Below are 19,000 nucleotides of genomic sequence, written 5' to 3' on the forward strand. Positions count from 1 at the left end.
AAGGAACCAAGTAGTGAATCTTGCAAATATGGAGATTTGCTAATTCTCTTAAGTCTGAAACCTCATGCCACCATACGCTTGTTTGAGGAAATAATGCATAATGATTCTATAAGAATTTTTTACTTTGTCTTGATCAACTGAAGATAAATACTTGTACATTTTATCACAAAAACTGCCCTTTGTAGGGTCTGTGTGATCCAACAAAAATAGCCTCCATTTCTTTCAACACTGTCATGATGGCTTTAAAATCTTTGGCTTTTTTCTAGGAGTGGTGTCAAGTTCTGGTTGCAGCTCTTCATATTCTTGATGTTCATATAGATCATTTGGTTAATCTTCTTTCTTGAGGCCACGTAAGAATTGATGTCCTTTACTGTGGATGTTTCACCTTTGTTTCTTCTGATGGAGGATTCGATATGTTGAGATATTCCTTGGTTAAGCAGACATCATCTCGCGAAAATTTACAAAGATCCACGAGCCTAAGTGATCCTTCAAGAATTAGGACTAAAAAATTTGTACACATGCACAAGTAGCATAATAATAATATAATAAATTATTAGTAATTCAGGGAGCATATCTTAAAAATGACCCATTGGCATTTCCTGATTGATCTATGATTAAGAACAATAGGAATCTCGACAGCCTAGTTCTTGAATGATCATGCTGTTGCATTAATAAATTGTGGCATTAAAAAATTCAAAATACACTACCAAATTGTGAAGGAATACGTGGATTTTTCATAATTTTGGAATTAAAAAATTATTAGCTTATTAAAATTTGCATTTTAGAGTTCAATAATATGAACACATTGCTGGAATCTGAAATATTCAGAACCAAAAATGAACTTAACTTTTTCTAAACTGAATATTTTTTGATTTCTAATCTGCCAAAACTCCTAATCTCATGGCTTCATAAGCTTATGTAAGTAATTTTGGGTTCATAATCTCTAAAAATTTTACACTGTCTTGATCAACTGAATACCAATCAATAGCACTTCTACATTTTACGTCATGAACTTCCTTTTGTTGGGTTAGTGACGAGTAAAAAGGTTTTGCTTGTGGTCTAAACATGCCAATTGTTGAGTTGAAGTATTGCTCATAAAGATTTAATATCATTGAATATAGAGATTTTTTATTGATAATAAATTTAGCACACATTTATGCTTTATCATTAACTTAAAAAGTCACTGAAAGAATTGAAAGTTCTCCTATTCTTGATACGGGACAAGAAAGATGAAACATCCATGACGCATGTTATATGATAAAATATGTAGACCCTTTTTCCTGTAATTTACATACAAAGGGATTAAATTTTTGTTATTTCAATATTTCTTCACAGAAATTATTCAAGTTTTTCAATTGATTCAATTAAAGATCTCAGTCGTACAATATCTAATTGGTCATTTTCTTGGGGTAAAATCAACGTCAACTGGTTAAATTTCGCATTCTATGGTTTCAGTGATACGATTAAAAATGAAAAAAAAGAGTTGCCTTGTTGGACTGCCAAAGGGAAGTTGAAGCAGGAACAGAAACAAGATACTTTGACTAAATTGATGAGTAAACTGTGGATTTATCTGTAATAATCTTTAATTCATTTACATGTGTAATCAAAACCTCAAAATTTAGGGCAAGTTCAAGTGATTAATGATCACTGAGAACATTAAGCAGAGAAACTCTTGTTTTCACTAAACTCCTATACAAAGCTTCCAGTCCCACTTCAAGTTCATGGATTGTCATTTCTGATCCTTTCAACTTCTTCATGATGTTTTGAAGCGTTGCATTATCAATGCCTTTGATGGGCTCGTAGAAGTGCTCGTTAAACAAGTCATTGTAACTACATTCTTGATCTGCTTCAGAATATATGCGGCTTGTTTGAGTGAACTTTGAAAGCAAGGACCAATTTCTATGCTTTGATCTTGCTTTTGAACCAGAAAGGAGTGACAATACCGAATTTAGGACTGATGAAGAAATAGCCTCAATTTCTCTAAATATTATAACCATTGTTTTAAGACCAACGTTTTCTTGTACAAGTGTTGTTGAATTCTGCTTGCACCTTTTCGAGTTCATGATGCACTTCTTGTTGACCATTTTGTAAATCTTTTTTCTTGAGGCCACATAAGAATTGATGTCATCTGATGTGGCTGTTTGACCTCTATTTCTCCTAATGGAGGATTTTAGATCTTGAATGGATTCCTTGGATATAGAGGCAACATCTCTTGAAAATCCGCAAAGATCGACCAGAGCGAGCGATCCTTCAAGAATCTCATCAATCCAACTCCCACATTGGTCATGCCAGAGGGCTTGCTGGAATGAAGGCGTCTGGATCAGATTCTTGAGGGATTTGTGCAAACTAACGAGGCCAGCCAAGTTTGAACTCATAGATTTGCCTGTTGTTGATGTGGCTTCTGATCCCTTTAACTGGCATAACTGATCTTGAATCTCATTCATTACTGGAATGCATTCAGATGGTAAACTGTTTGATCTAGAATGGAAATTAGCCATCTTTTCTTGTAAAACAAATAGATCTTACTGTTTTATTCTTTACCAGAAAAGATATTTTGGGCTTCAATGCATCTTTCTTCCATACATAAGCTATATATAAGAAGATAACCAAACAAAAAACAAAAGGAATCAACTACACCTGCAATGACTCACCTGCTTAAATTTTAAAGTAAGGATAATAGTAGTCCACAAGCTCCATGTCCCCCGGATCTTGTACACCTTAATGGGAAAAAAACTCAAATCATATATCATTGCTGCATCAAAACTTTGACACCTAAGCAAGAGGAATCTTGACGAAAAGGAAGCTTGTTCAACAATACTGATTATGCATAGTGCTGGGGTGTTACTGATCTTCAGACAATGATAAATATAATAAGGCGCACACGAGTACTATCATATATGTTGGGCAGAGAAAATGTCCAAAAACAAAATCATATTTTGTTAAATTATTGCCACGCATTCAGGTTTCAGATCATGGAATCTTCACAGTTTAGAACTAAGAATGCTAGTTTAATATGCACACTGTTGTATTAATATATTATTTTGCATTATTGGTTGTTAATCCACGGGCATTGTCCAAGATATGAATCATTTCACGCTTACAAAATAGACATTGAGACATAACTATGATTGGACAAGAGGAGTCATATCCTAAAATATTTGGAAAATGAAACGTGAACGGCTTTTAACACGACATTAAGTGAGAAGTTCTTAAAATTTCGGATTTGCAAAACTCTAAGAGAGAGAGCTCAATAATGGCAAAACCATAATTTTACATAAAAGAATACTTTTTCACGGGTCGGATCGGATATTCGTCTCACAAAATAGACTCGTGAGACAATTTCATAAGAGTTTTGTGTTTTTATTTCGTAGTGGTTTCTTGATTAAATAAAATCGAAAAGAATTGAGTTGCAACCAACTGCATATATATTTCTTGTAGCCTCTCTTTTGGCTCAAGAAGCTTGTGGTATTGCAGAAATTACTTGGGCATTGATTTCAACCAACCTCAGTGACTCTCCTTTGGCCCAAGTGGTGTATGTATACCCCTTTATTTTTTATTTTTATTATATTAAATTATTCTTTTATTTGGATTTTTCATATGACCTAAAAAGATATTTTATTTTTAGGAATAAAGTTAAGCAACAATATTTTCTAGAAAATACAACCTACTAGACAGCATACAAATCAAACGAATAATGTGTGGATAATCATTCAAACACGTAGAACCAACCAAGCAACACTTCAATTCATGGCTTTCATTGAATCAAAAGTCCATTTGTGATTCTCCCATTCTCACTTCCTGGTGAAGTTTTCAAATTGCTTCCACTCTTAATAAATATCCTTTTCCCACTTCCCCTAACCCCTATAAACTTCGAAAAATTTGTAGGGAAAACGAACCATTTCACAAATTTTCCTCATGGCTTCAACCTCGGCGAATCCTTTACTTTCCTCTAATTTCTTTGGCACCAAAATCGTGGTTCCCCGCACTCCCAAAACAGTACCAAGAAAATTTGTAGTGCCGCAATCATTTTTTAGCAACAAGAATTCTGATAAATCGAATAATAGCATCCCAAATCATGCTACTTTAGCTGCGTTACTTTTTTCTTCAATTACTCCACAAGCGTTCGCATTAGACTAATGCTCCTCCTCCTGCCCCTGCAGGTGATTGAAATTGAGGCGCAAAATCCTGGCCCAACTTCACCCTTTGGTCAAAATCTAATCTTGAATGCTCCAAGTCCTCAGGCCAACCCTTCGTCTGACCTCCCCGAGGGTTCCCAATGGCGTTACAGCGAATTCTTGAATGCAGTGAAGAAGGGTAAGGTTGAGAGAGTAAGGTTTAGTAAAGACGGAAGTGCCCTTCAGCTGACGGCTGTCGATGGTCGTAGGGCAACTGTTATAGTACCAAATGACCCGGACTTGATTGACATTTTAGCTATGAATGGTGTTGATATTACTGTTTCCGAAGGTGACTCTGGGAATGGGCTGTTTAGTTTTATTGGGAATTTGTTGTTTCCAGTTCTTGCTTTTGCTGGTCTGTTCTTTTTGTTTAGGCGCGCCCAGGGCGGTCCTGGTGGACCTGGAGGGCTAGGCGGGCCTATGGATTTTGGGCGGTCTAAGTCCAAGTTCCAGGAGGTGCCTGAGACCGGGGTCGCATTTGCTGATGTTGCAGGGGCTGATCAAGCGAAATTGGAGTTGCAAGAAGTGGTTGATTTCCTGAAAAACCCTGATAAGTACACTGCATTGGGTGCTAAAATACCTAAAGGCTGCCTTTTGGTCGGTCCACCTGGTACAGGAAAAACACTTTTGGCCTAGAGCAGTGGCTGGTGAGGCCGGGGTTCCGTTCTTCTCTTGTGCTGCTTCAGAATTTGTGGAGCTGTTTGTGGGTGTTGGAGCTTCAAGAGTGAGGGATTTATTCGAGAAAGCAAAGTCGAAGGCACCTTGCATTGTTTTCATTGATGAGATTGATGCCGTTGGAAGGCAGAGAGGGGCAGGGCTTGGTGGTGGGAATGATGAGAGGGAGCAGACTATTAATCAGCTCTTGACTGAAATGGACGGATTCTCTGGTAATTCTGGTGTTATAGTGTTGGGAGCAACTAACAGACCGGATGTTCTTGATGCAGCATTGTTGAGGCCCGGTAGGTTTGATAGACAGGTCACAGTCGACAGGCCTGATGTTGCTGGTAGAGTCAAGATTCTTCAGGTAGGGAACTCGTCTACATTCTCTTTCCGTAGTTTCTCATTGAAGTTGACGGTCGTATGGATATAAAATGGCATCCATGAAGTTTAAAAAAGTAGTAAATAACTCCTTTATATATCTGACCCAAGAATGAAGGACTGTCGTTTTGTTTAGGCTTATACAGTAACTTACGGTTTATTCCAAGAGAGCACCGTTAGGTGTAATCACTCCTATCCAACCATGAATTTTCGGTGATATGCTAGAAACCATATTATGAATCGAAATAAACATATCCCCTGCTGTGCTGTTTAAAAAGGTTTTCTTTTGTACTGTTTTAACCAAAGTTCAACCGAGTTTCTCTCCATAGACCCATACTGCTCAAAATTGTTACTGGAACTTCTCAAGTTAAAAGATAATTAGCTATGCAATAAAGATTTTATGTGAGGTATGAGTATAGTACATTTCTGTTCCATAACTGACATATGGAATGTCTTTCGTATCAGGTGCATTCCAGAGGAAAGGCTCTTGCAAAGGATGTTGATTTTGACAAGGTTGCCCGGAGAACACCAGGTTTCACCGGTGCAGATTTGCAAAACTTGATGAATGAAGCAGCCATCCTCGCAGCAAGGCGTGACCTTAAGGAAATAAGTAAAGATGAGATATCTGATGCTCTGGAGAGGATAATTGCTGGGCCAGAGAAGAAAAATGCAGTTGTTTCTGAAGAAAAGAAGAGGCTTGTTGCTTATCACGGTGCTGAACCATTTCAAACCATCAAACAGTTTATTTTTTATTATTTTAACTTTGTACTTTTGCCTAAATTCGATATTAAATTTTGTTGTAGAGGCTGGTCATGCTTTAGTTGGTGCCCTGATGCCCGAGTATGACCCTGTTGCCAAAATTTCCATTATTCCTCGTGGCCAAGCTGGTGGACTTACCTTCTTTGCTCCAAGTGAAGAGAGGCTCGAGTCTGGATTATACAGTCGAAGCTACCTAGAAAATCAGATGGCTGTTGCTCTCGGCGGAAGGTTGGTTTAACAATTTTAGAATCTTGGAATCCATGATTATATAAATGAGTAAATAAAACATGATTTATTTATTTTTTGAGGAAAATATATTATATATATGATACATTAAAAGATCATCTACCGTTAGTAGTACCTTTTTTCCGGCTTATTTGGACAAATTTGTCAAAAATTAGGCACTAGGGACCCATAAATAACCACCAAGTCCACCTTAATTAGAAGGGGATCGAGCATTGGAGATTTCGAACTTGTGACCTCTTAACTTTGGTAACATTTGAGAAATTCATGCTTCCCGAGAAGCTGAGCTCATATGAGGTGTCAAATAAGTGTGCTACATTTAACACTTCCAATAAGTAATGACATACTGAAAACGCAAGGACATCATGCTTATGCTTACTTTGTTCATGCAGAGTAGCTGAGGAGGTTATTTTCGGAGAGGATAATGTAACCACTGGCGCATCCAATGACTTCATGCAAGTTTCACGGGTTGCAAGGCAGATGGTCGAGAGATTCGGGTTCAGTAAAAAGATTGGACAAGTGGCCATAGGTGGTGGTGGTGGAAACCCCTTTCTTGGCCAACAGGTACTGACGTTCTTGCAATTTGTACAGCCATGGTCGATCTTTTTACTAGTAGAATTTTTCCTTTACATATATGCTACATATACGTGCAGATGTCGACACAGAAAGACTACTCCATGGCTACTGCTGACGTGGTTGATGCAGAAGTGAGAGAGCTGGTGGAGAAAGCATATTCAAGGGCCAAGCAGATTATGACCAAACATGTAGACATTCTGCACAAGCTTGCTCAGCTGCTGATAGAGAAAGAAACCGTTGATGGAGAAGAGTTCATGAGCCTCTTCATTGACGGGAAAGCTGAACTGTACTTGGCGTGATCTGATTGTGTAAAGAATATTTATGGAAAAATTGATGTATATTCAGGTCTAAATACCAGTTGTACACACACATGCTGAACGTATTAGAGTGAATAGTTAACACTGAAATCTCGACATTATTCAATTTTGAACAAAGATACCCCCCAACTTCATCATCTTTCTCCATTAGTTACTTCAATATATTATACGTATTTACAATTCTTTTACTCGCCTTCCTAATTTGATCGTTGTGTGCGTTTTATCTGGACGACTCCTGGTTATTTTCTAATGTTCTTTCTCAGCACGATCCTTGTATCGTTGATATGTAAAAGGCTTGAAAATTTGAAGTTCAGACATTGAGAGTCGACGGTTTCTTCCCTAAATTAAGGGCAAAAACTACCCCGTTTAACTGCCGTATTGTCTATGCTTAATTTAGAATTTTACATCAATTTATTTACCTCTTATCGAATTGTTTTCCCAGGACCATTCCACTCAGAGAATAAAGCTTTATGTTTTGGAGCCAAAAACAGGCTGACCAATGGACCACGTTCACTACCTAGTTATTTGTGTGTTGCTAAATTTTAAGTTCTATTGATATATATTGCATGTTAGTTTTAAAATATAATTATTATCATGATTGTTTTGCATGGAGGATCAACAATTTGGGCAACAGTTAATGATTTTATGTATGTGATCAATTCACATACAAGCGGTGAGATATGAATTTTTTTTATTAGTAACTTTTTTTTTCCCAAATATATTTACATAATGTCGACATGAAAGAGCAGAAGTATGTGAGAGAGACCCTGTTTCACCTGTCAGTGTGCATCTTCCTTAATTTTTTGTGAAAAGACAACCTTTTTCCTCTGGAACTGACTTGATTATGGTGTTATTTTGTTTAAAACAAGTAGTAGTAGAGTCCCATTTCGCTGTTTCTGAGTGTGTGTCGCTGAAAACAGACATGGAAATGGTGCGCAGAGGATGTATCCTTGGAAACAACACCACTTGTTCGATTATGTGGAGTGCTTATTTATGTATTAGCAGATATTGTCCCCTATTATTGTTAGCGCAGCACTCGAGGATGCTGCTCGTCTCAATGAATATCAGGTTCAAACTCGAGCATCTCCTTCTTCTTCTTGTTTTTCCTTTTTGAACTCGAACATTAGTTAGAAAATTTTCTCTTTTTTGCTCTTAAATATAAAATATTTTGCCTATGCTTTAGATGCTGCTTGAGCTTTATATCTTTGAGTCGGGCAGAGTGAGGCAGCATTTACCATTAATTGACAACATAATGGAAACATCCGCGAGCTAAAAAAATTTACCAAAGCCAAATACAAAAGAGTAAAAGAAGTTTTATATACATTTTTTCAAGCATCAACCACAAATAAAACTTTGCAAAGCACGTAACATTACCGCAAAGAGATGCACAATTTGATTTAGTTATTTGGTGCTATTGTGTGAGAACATTGAGTAATGAAACCCTAGAATTGATCAAACTTCTGAAAACCCTCTCGCCTGACCCTTCAATATCTACTATACAATCTTCCATTTCATGCATTTTCTTGCTCACATTCTTCATATCTTCCTCTTTTTTCTTCCTTAAGCCCGACAAATCATCCAAATTTATTTCTTCCAGTTCTCTGATGCCCTCTTCACTCTTCCCTTTCTTCTTGAAGCTGAGCCCAATGGAAGATGGTTTTCGGAATGTGGAAGAGTTCGAAATCCCGCCAAAAACCGTGGCTGAAATTACTATGGTGGCTTTGATTACATCGTTTATGACTTCGATTAGCTCCGCTTCTTCATCATGCGATGACCCCACCGGCATTATCGGTTTTCTTATCGAATGAAAATTACAAACAAGATTGCTGATTTCTTTACCGATTCTGTTTAGATTTTTGGAATGCACGACGATTTTGCTGTCGTCTCTTCTTCTCACCGCGATTTGAGCTGCGGAATACTCCTCTTTTAACCTCAGGACCAGCGTCTGGAACATGCTGTAGACTTCGACGAATCGGAGCAAGTGTTCCAGCAGCTTCTCCATCAAGTCGGGGTAGTGCCCACCGCCGCGGAGGGATTCTCGAGTCTGTGGTAGCTGTAAAAGATCGTCCATCGAATCGTGGACCATTTTCATCCGGATCAAGCCGTCGCAGAGCCAAGCAGAGGTTCTTAGTCCGGATTCTGAAGTAGCCCAGTCGTTCAAGTCATCGATTTTGTCTCGGAGCTGGAAAATTATCGGGTGTGATGGGCATGGGAGACTGGCGGATCTGGCATGAAGTGTTTTCTTGGGTTTTGACGAATTGTGCGAGGTGTGGTTCTGAAACGAGAGGGATCTGCGGAAATTAGTCACCATTTTTGGTGCCATGAAGGTGTTAGTGTAATTGATGATGTATTGCGAGGTTGATGAATGAAGTATGAAAGTGTGCAGAGTATATAAATGCAGGAGCGGGGAGCTGGCGACCGCGTATAATGACGAGTGAGGTAAAGGAGAAGACGAGCGCACGAGGGGGTGGGATCCGCGCATGGCTGTCGGCCGGGTGGCATTGCATGTCGTCCATAAAAGTCAGGTAAGTTTAACTGTCGCTTTCATAATGATCTGAATGTGGTCTTAAGAGAATTGAGAAGATCATTTTTTTATTAAATATATAAATTTATTATGGAATCATTTTTTTTAAGAAGATGGAGTAATTATATTAATTTTAAAACAACATCATGTATATGCGGTGTAATAAATAATATTTGCTACACGACAAGAAATGCATTTTTATTAATAGAATATCGATTTATTAATTTTATGTGGGAATGCAACTTCGTGTTTGAATTGTCACTGAACGAGTGGTCCATTATTGGTACGTACGTGTATGAAATTGGATATTGATTGAATCCAATAATTGGCTGAGCACGATATTGATAAGTGCAGCTGGCTTCACACCGCATTCTTTCCTCACAAATAGAATATATTTATCATTATTGCTAAAGATTTTGTGAGGTGGATTATCTTTGTATTAGATCAAGTTGTGTCTTCGTAGTCTTTAGTGGCATCTTAATTATTTAAAAATATCTTGATGATAGATAGTGTGTGCTTTGTAACGGTGTAGAGGAATCGGTTCATCACCTATATTTCATCTGCCCTATAGCACGATCGATCTGGAATGGTCTACGTGACTGTTCTTAATGCGTTTCGAGGCGTCTACTGTGGCAACTCGACGCTGAATAGGATGAGATGTGCAGTTCTCACAGCAACTGTGTATCACGTGTGGAACATCAGAAATGAAGTTATGTAATTCGACAATGCAAAGTCCAACATTGAAGATATAATCAAGGCGATCAAGATACATGTCTTCCGTTGCATCCTGAGATCTATCGATTTTTTACAGCCCTTGACTCGTAGTGGTCTTTTATGATGTAAATTAAGTTCGGGTAATCATGGTGATTGGCTTTTGTTTTAGGCTTTTAGGCATGTGTTAGGTATGCATGACTAAGATTGTGATAGGCTCATTCAGCCCGTACCTGGCCTGCACTGTGTGTATTATTATCTTTTTTTGGGTTATTATATAATCTTTTGGGGGAGAATGGATGATGTTTAATTAATTTAAATTTTCTTTTGATATCTTAAAGTTTAAAATAATTATAAATTCAACAAATTTAATAATATTTAAATATAATTTTTACTTTGACTTGATATTATAAATAGTTTAATTATTATCGATCATATTTTAATTATTATTATATTAATTTTAACCGTAATATTATAATTGTTATTGATCATTATTTAATATTCAAATTTGTATTACTATTTTAATTATCACAATAAATGTATATTTATGTTATTATGAAATTTTAATTATTTTCTATAATATTAATCGATTTTTAATTGTTTTCGGAAATTGAAATTAATGAAAATTTAATAATTAATATAATATTTTAATTTATTTATAATTTTTGAAATAAATTAATTCTAGAATTTATTTATTCAATTATTTTAAAATATATTGTTAATTAATATATGATGAGAGGATTTTAGTAATCATAATATAATTAACAAAAATAATCAATAAGTTAAAATCATGTCAAACATTATATAATTTATCATATTGTATTATTTATTCTTATTTTTATTATTATAATCACTCTTATTATATATCATTTACTTATCTTATCACACGAATCAAACGGTGTCTTAGAGTACGGGAAGACTGATTATTGTATTGTTTAGTCGAGTACTACTTTTTTGGTGTTGTTAGTCACATTATGTTGTTATTCACACTCTCTTTTTTTTGTTATTTATACTTTATTTGTTAATAAATTTTACTTGCTAAATAAAGTGGAGACTACATAAATTAAATGAAATGCAAATAAGGGTTGTTGCCTTATTTTATAAATCATTTTTAGGGACTGGGGATCGTAACCTCGGCCCTTGCCCATCTTTAAATTTCTTAACCAACCGACATTCTTGACCTCGACTTTTAAGCGCTAGGTATTGGTAACTCTATTTCAGGAAAAAAATATAGTTTTGGTCCCGTAAAGTTGATATATTTTGGATTTTAATTATGTTGTTCAGAATTTGGTTTTCATTCACTATTATTGATTTTGTTTTTGTCCGAAACTACTAAATCTACATAATATTGTTTATTTGAAAACGATGATTTTTTATGAGACTCATTTGACAAAAAATAAAATATATATTAAACGCATTAAAATCTGCCTAAAAGAGAAAGGAATATATTTTTTCTCTCATTTCGGAGTATTAGGGATCGTTTTGTTTTGTTTCTTTCTTTTTTCCTTAGATTAAATTCAATGTGCATAATATAAACTTTTATTTTTCCCAGATCTATCATATAAGAGAACAACAATTTCAAATATGCTATGTTCATGGATGTACTGGTTTTGGGTTTTAAAAAAAAAAAGACCAAAACTTAAAACAAAATTCAAGTTAGTAGATGAACTAAAATATAATTAAAACCCAAAACATCTCAAGGTACAGAACTAAAATTATAATTTCTCTGTTATTTCATAATACTAGTAAGAAACATGTGCATTGTACATGAATAACATACTTGATATAATATAAAATTTTAAAATAACTCTAAAGTTACTTGCATTCATTGATAGGAAAAAAATAAGTAATGATAAAATTTCAAATGCTCTATTTTTTTTTTTTTAGTCCTAACAGTAGCTAGAGTTATTATGCTTATACAGTAAGTTTTCTTTCGATAAACTATTACGTTTTGAACTGTACTTTTTGTTTAAATAGTGTTCCAAAAACATGCAGTCTTAAGAAATTTAAAATTATAAGGTTGCGTTTGGTTCGGGTGATTAGCCTGTATTGATTATTTTATCCTACCTAGTCAGCTGTTTGGTTCGCGTGATTATTAAACCAACTCAATCCCTCCTATGAATGATTATGTTATATTAGGTAGGTTAAAATAATACCTCCTCACCCCCTAGGATTATTTATCCCACTCTTAATACCTCCTATTTTTCTAATTTTACCCTTCTCCTAAATTCAAACTCACCACCACTTCCCGCCACCGACCGCCACCTCCACGACCGCCGCCGGCCGACCACGGCCGAGCACGGCAGACCGGCGACGAACTGCCGATTGCCGGCAGAACACCGGCCGACAGCCGGTTAGCGACGGTTTGCAAAAAATCCGTCGCAAATAGCGACGGTTTTATTATAAACCGTCGCAAAATGTCAAATTTTTAGTAATTAAAATAATTCAAAACAAGATCGCCGACAGTTTCTCAGGAAAACCGTCGCTATTAGCGACGGTTTTTCAAAATCCGTCGGTAATTCTCGGCAGCCGTCTCCGGCCGACTCACCCACCGATCTTTTTCGGGGGAAGGACAATTTCGTCTGTTCATCAAAAAATTCAAAATTATCCTACACTTAAAAATCTTACCAAACATAATATTATTTTACACCATATATTACAATCCTACCACAATCATTTTCTTTATCATTTACGTACTAATCATTAGTTTATCCTATCCTTCAAACCAAACGCAGCCTAAGTCTATACATGACTGACTAACCTAAATTTTCTTTAAATAGCGTATCATATATTGCAAAATTATTACAAACATAAATAAAATATACTATAATAATGAAATTAGATCGAAAGACCAAAAATATACAAAAACACGTGAATTGATCATCCCAAAACGTGAAGGATCGAACGATCATAAAAGGTAACATTTATAAATTTAGGAAATGACTTGTAGAATATACTAAATTTATAATTTGACATTAAATATCTATTACATTGCAATCTCTACTTAAATATCCTAGAAATAAATAGTAACATCTGAGCGTGGAATAATAGTTGCTCGCCACGTTTTTCTTTCTTTCTTTTTTAATGAAAATTAAATTTCATTAAATGAAGTAAAAAAATAGTATTGGTACGCGTGTGGATGGCAACATAATAAAAAGTGGTTGCCGACTAACAAGCAATTCCAATAACGAACCAGCTTAGCAATGGAAAAAGAAAAAGAGAAAACGCAGCAAGAGAAGGATGAAGCGGAGGGTGGGAAGAGGCAGCACCAGCCACCTACTATTTCACCGTTGCAGCCACTCACTGAAAACGCATACGGCGGCGGATTGTATGGAACCGAGGAGGGTCAATCGAAAGATCCGACGAAGGCACCAGCCAGCGCCACACAGAGCGCGGATGGGCCGGATGGGGCCACCACTCAGCCCAAGCATAAGCCGCCTCCATCCACCGGTGATAAGGACCTCGATATAACCGGACAATCTTACATTCAGTGATTCAAATGTTCTTAGTATCATCGTATATTGATTTGTTTGCTATGATGATGTTGAAAATTACATATAATACGTGGAATTTAACATGCCAAGAAATCATGAATCCTGGAGCTATGGAGATAATGTAATAATATGTAGTTGGATCCTTGTATAAATTAAGATTTGATGAAGAATAATTAGAACTTTGATCTGGGAATCTGTTTATGTTGAGCTTCGTGCTTCTCAAATTCCTACATAGCATTAGGAAAATACCCTTTTTGACCGATCCAAAGATCCCAATGTATTTGGGGATATATCGGGATTGCGGGTCCATCTCTGACGGATTTATAATTTCTGTCGTTAAATGTTGAATTGGACAGCCCTCTGATCCCGGTTTTTATTAATTCCATTTTATCCAACACACATTCTAATTCAACAAATCCAATATAGTGTCAATTTTTCAACCAACAATATACATAATAAAATCACATCGAATTAAATTAAACACCTTCACTCCACATATTAACATTCAAAACATATTAATCCATCCATATCCAAAAATATCAATACATCCCCCTGCTTACTTACAAAATTAGTAGCCACATTTCCAAAAAGAGTAGCTACATTTCCAAATGTTCAATGACCAAAATATGGAGACACAATGGCTTCAATACTTACAAAAAAGCCTATTAACCATGACATATCTAAGGTGACTATGGTTGTGTGCTATCATCATCATAAGATGTGGCTTGGGGGTCAATAAGTGCATGCTCCATCAAGTAACGAACCTGCTGCCTCAAGCTAGTCAATTCCCTTGTAAGTTCCTCTACTTTAGAAGTCGCAGCGGCAGCTTCAGCTTTAGCGGCAGCCACATCCATAGAGTTAGCACGTGTGTGTGTTGCACGTCCCGACATAGCTTCAGGATACAACACCTCAGCCTGCGAGCCAACACCATACAGTGTGGAATTTGAAACCACTGACAAAATATCCACTATATGATTTAATTTTACGTAATGGACCGAATGCAATATTTTCTAGACATTTGTCTGGTAGATTTGTTCCCGGTTGTTGTACCTATGCATTTAAAAAGTTAGAAGCCAAAAATATTTTCAAATGGAACACTTAATATTTTACAATTGAAATGAAGAAATATATATGTATTACGTATTGTTCCAACCATAAGGCAAATTCCGTTTGTAGCCTTAAATCCAGCTCACGTGAGTTAATGGATTGATTATTCAACTGCAACTCAGACTCAAAAATACTGCAATTAATCAAACATTCGTCAACATATGTAATGGTTATAAACCTCAACAAAAAAATATCAATGAACTTAATTTTCACCTGACATATGGTTTCACCTCTTCACAATTGAGCAGTATGTATGTTCGTGCTGCATGGTACTCTGTGTCATCCAATCGTCTGAACCTAGAAGCACCCATTGGTCGACCATTGAAATTAAATATAGAAATATTGGAAACGTCTCCAGCTTGTGAATTATCCCCTTCATCATTACGTGATTGTTTCCTCAAACGGGTCTTCACACTTGCGCTAAAGTAATGAGTACAAAAATATGATGCCTCTTCAACTAAATATGCATTAGAAATTGATCCTTACACTCTTGCTTTGTTACGAACATTGTTTTTCAATCTTCGTAGAAATCGCTCAAAAGGATACATCCATCGATATTGAACAGGGCCAGCAATTCTAGCTTCATAAGCTAAGTGCACAGGAAGATGCTCCATACAATCGAAAAAACTTGGAGGGAATATTCTTTCTAGTTTGCAAAGTATCACAGGAATATCATTCTCCATACGAACCATGTCAGAATATCTTATGCTTCTTGCTGTAATGTTTTTGAAGAAAAAACTTAACTCTGTTAGAGCTTGCCAGACATTATTTGGAAGTAATTCCTTGAAAGCAATTGGGATTAATCTTTGCATGAACACATGACAATCGTGACTTTTCATTCCAAACATCTTCAATTTAGCCATATCAACACATCTTGACATCTTAGATGCATATCCATCCGAGAACTTTAAATTTCTCAACCAGTTACACAATACTACTTTGCTATGCTTATCCAATGTGTAGCAAGCTTTAGGATATATGTTAGATATGTCATCTCGATGTAATTCTGGCCTGTTCCAACCTACGGTACATCCAAGATCTTGTATCATTCATGGTTTAATTAAAATACCTAACACAATTGCAAGATAATTATTAACAATATTTACATAATATATACATTTGTAAAATAGTCAAATAATATTAAAAAAAAAGAGAGAGAAGATATTAAGTCAACAATTCTTTAGTAGTCAAAGATATTCCCTCATTTACTAGTCAACAAATAACCATTTTTAATATAATCATCCCTCCTAAAAATAAGAATTAAAAATGTATATTGTTAGTATAAATCGTCCCTTCTGCTTTGCTCTGCCAGCAGCATTAAACCACCAAATAACTAATTAAATTGAAATTAGAAACTTCCAGATAAGAAAATAAATAAGTTCCCGCGAGAAACATAAAACAAAATCCATATTCAAGTTTCTATCCCTCACCAGTATTTCATTTAATCCTACATTTTAGTTTACCACGAGTCCAGAATGCTTTATCAATTATTGACGTATCTTGTGCAAGAAAATTTTCTCAGTTAGTTATTTCCGACCGAAAAAATTGCCGATGGAACTCGGTGAACAAATTTGATTGGTCAAAATGAGTTTGAGAGACCTTTCGATCATTAAATTTTGAGATATGGTCTATTCCTGAATCACAAAAGAGAACATATTGAATCATAAGGAATAAAATGACCAAATTTATTTGGATGAACAAATAATATTATATACATTTGGAAATGTGAACAAAGGAGTTGATGCCAAGTAAATGTGGTGGCAAAATAGGCAAAGATGAAGAGGTATAAACAAGAAAAGGAGCTGACGTCCCAGACCAAATATTTTGGTTATAAGCAAAAAGTGACATTTATTATATTTTAGCATGAATGATCAGGTGAGGAAGAATGAACCTAAATCCAAATAAAGCTCACAAATTCATCCCTGGGCTGATCCAAACAGCTAAAACTAAATGAGTTTACCTAGATATATTAACAAACATCATCACTGCATATATATATATACATACATGTACCCTAAGGAAAGTTCAAATACTTGTTTTTTTACTTCAATTGAGACATTTTTACTAAGTTCTTTCCTGCGTACCCAAAGTAGGGTGAATTTCACCGAATGTGACATGGTCATATATATGGAAGCTATCGGTAATCGGATTCTTAAAACATAGAGTCAGTCTCTCGTAAAACATGATTGATTCTGATAATAACAAGGAGTTTACCGGAACTTCAAACCACAAGTAGTTTACCGGATTTCGTCGGAGTTCACCGGAACTTGCCGAAAGACTTTAAATCTCGACCGAAACTAAGCTGGAAATACAAGGGAACTGAAATGGCTTCAAATACTACCTCAAAAAACAGCAAAACTACTCAGTTACAAGCACAAGCTCACCTAATGCGACCCAAGAAGCACAAGAACAGGAAGCTCACGCACGGCTCGCTAACAGGGCTCGATCTGCTCTTTTCTTTCCGTTCCAGCCTCTACAACCGTTTTCCAGAACTCAGCTACCTTCTACTGTGGTTGCTGCTCCGATTCCGGTAACTACACGATCCGTTTCTGTGAGGAAAGAAGGGCGACGGGTTTGGGGAAAGAAAGGGGTTACGGCTGTTTAGGGGAAGAAGGGCTACTGGTGAAATTTGTTTTATGTCCTTAATAAATGATATATATAAATTTTTAACTTTAATTAACGACAACTTAAAACTTTCTGTCGTTAATTAACGACTAAACAATTATTTGTCGGTAACTTAACGACAATTTTTAAAAATCCGTAGTTAGTTGTGACAGAAAAATAAATTATGTCGTTATATTTAATTTATGACAGATTTTTTATTTGCGTCGTTAATTAATGACAACATATTTAATTTTCGTCGTTAAACACAATTTTTCTTGTGGTGAATTCGGCTATTTGGATCAACATATGGCAATTCCCTTTAATGGATTAATTGATGTCCATCAATTCCATGCATCCACCTGTAACGCATGCAGCAGTTCGTGTTTCCTAAATGTTTTTAAAAGCGCGAAACATGTCGTGGGATCCCTTTTTGAGGGCTTGAAGTATTGTTTGAAAGCGTGAAACATGTATTTGTGCCCATCATTTTTATCGCCATATGTTTGAAAGCGTGAAAAATGTATTTAAAATCATCAAAATGCACCTTTATGTAAGTATTTGTGTTGAGCCCATATTCTGCACAAACCCAAATCATTTGAAGTCCGCTAGTAATGAAAGCCTTGAAAAACATGAAAAGCTCAATAGACAAGTTCATGAAAGGATATGTTGATATCAAGAACTTTATTACAATGTTTTTGGTACATGCCTTTTTCTGAATTTATATCCTTAAACGAAATTTATTCATTTTCTCACCCAAACACCTACAAAAACTACACAAATATGTGAAAGTAAATACCTTGATTAAATAAATCTTATAATTAGTTATTTGGTAACAGTGTTTTAAAAGCATTATAATATATTAAGATAGATTTTCAAAGATATGACTACAATAAAATTTTAAACAATAAATTACAACCAATTGATAATAATTAATCAATTGCAGAATAGAAAATTTATTGTTGAAGTTTCTCTGTATGAAATTTGAAAAAGCGGACGTAAGAAGATGAAACATCTAAAAATTTTCTTTTTCTAACTTGATATTAAAACAATTTATGTATTTTTAGAATAAATTAATTTCCGTATTTACACTTATAGACTATTCGTAATATGCTGGGTTTTTACTATATATTAGTGTTTTTTTTCATACATGTTGTGTGCATATTTTAACTATTTTTTTACCGATTATATTATTTTAAATTAATTTAATTATAAGAAATTAAAAAATAAAGAGTTTTTTAAGAATATAAATTAAATTGTTTAACCCTCCATCAAAATTAGTTAATCTAAAATCCCATCTTAATTAATAGCACACAAAAATATAAATAAATTTTGTGAAACAAATTTTTTATTTGAGTAATTCATAAAAAATAATATTTTTTATTTTAAAAAATTAAATTTTATTATAAATATATACCGAGTTCACCGGGAAATAAAGATACCAAGCGACACTCTTAA

General features: G+C 35.2%; 4 protein-coding genes and 1 long non-coding RNA gene across 10 annotated transcripts; 2 read left to right on the forward strand and 3 right to left on the reverse strand.

Annotated features, from left to right (window-relative positions):
• Nucleotides 1–758: 758 nt before the first annotated feature.
• On the reverse strand, nucleotides 759–2,541 carry LOC140817209 (uncharacterized). Its single transcript, XM_073176849.1, has one exon. The coding sequence runs from the start codon at nucleotides 2,496–2,498 to the stop codon at nucleotides 1,638–1,640; it is 861 nt and encodes a 286-aa protein (XP_073032950.1). The 5' UTR covers nucleotides 2,499–2,541; the 3' UTR covers nucleotides 759–1,637.
• Nucleotides 2,542–3,734: 1,193 nt separating this feature from the next.
• LOC140816163 (ATP-dependent zinc metalloprotease FTSH, chloroplastic) lies at nucleotides 3,735–7,255 on the forward strand. The gene is given in 8 exon segments (XM_073175242.1): nucleotides 3,735–4,134; nucleotides 4,136–4,155; nucleotides 4,157–4,808; nucleotides 4,810–5,199; nucleotides 5,679–5,925; nucleotides 6,017–6,200; nucleotides 6,608–6,779; nucleotides 6,869–7,255. Coding segments are annotated over 8 exon segments (2,106 nt in total). The 5' UTR covers nucleotides 3,735–3,915; the 3' UTR covers nucleotides 7,091–7,255.
• Nucleotides 7,256–8,519: 1,264 nt separating this feature from the next.
• Nucleotides 8,520–9,419, reverse strand: LOC140817254 (uncharacterized). Its single transcript, XM_073176894.1, has one exon. The coding sequence runs from the start codon at nucleotides 9,417–9,419 to the stop codon at nucleotides 8,520–8,522; it is 900 nt and encodes a 299-aa protein (XP_073032995.1).
• Nucleotides 9,420–13,517: 4,098 nt separating this feature from the next.
• On the forward strand, nucleotides 13,518–14,044 carry LOC140816968 (uncharacterized). Its single transcript, XM_073176488.1, has one exon. It carries the CDS (start codon nucleotides 13,547–13,549, stop codon nucleotides 13,835–13,837), a length of 291 nt encoding a protein of 96 aa, XP_073032589.1. The 5' UTR covers nucleotides 13,518–13,546; the 3' UTR covers nucleotides 13,838–14,044.
• Nucleotides 14,045–14,363: 319 nt separating this feature from the next.
• LOC140816859 (uncharacterized) lies at nucleotides 14,364–17,549 on the reverse strand. Of its 6 annotated transcripts, XR_012114667.1 has the most exons (5): nucleotides 17,329–17,549; nucleotides 17,186–17,246; nucleotides 15,158–16,013; nucleotides 14,978–15,077; nucleotides 14,364–14,887 (listed from the first exon to the last, which is right to left on the reverse strand). It is a non-coding gene; the product is annotated as an uncharacterized lncRNA (long non-coding RNA). The 6 variants fall into 6 exon arrangements; XR_012114663.1 differs by having other exon boundaries at nucleotides 14,364–15,077; nucleotides 15,158–15,965; XR_012114661.1 differs by having other exon boundaries at nucleotides 14,364–15,077.
• Nucleotides 17,550–19,000: the final 1,451 nt, after the last annotated feature.

Source organism: Primulina eburnea, chromosome 16, assembly GCF_022965805.1.
Source record: "Primulina eburnea isolate SZY01 chromosome 16, ASM2296580v1, whole genome shotgun sequence".
NCBI classification, from domain to species: Eukaryota; Viridiplantae; Streptophyta; class Magnoliopsida; order Lamiales; family Gesneriaceae; genus Primulina; species Primulina eburnea.

Excerpts from the sequence above, each read along its gene's own strand:
- LOC140817209 (XM_073176849.1), bottom strand. The coding sequence starts at position 2,498 with ATGGCTAATTTCCATTCTAGATCAAACAGTTTACCATCTGAATGCATT.
- LOC140817254 (XM_073176894.1), bottom strand. The coding sequence starts at position 9,419 with ATGGTGACTAATTTCCGCAGATCCCTCTCGTTTCAGAACCACACCTCG.
- LOC140816968 (XM_073176488.1), top strand. The coding sequence starts at position 13,547 with ATGGAAAAAGAAAAAGAGAAAACGCAGCAAGAGAAGGATGAAGCGGAG.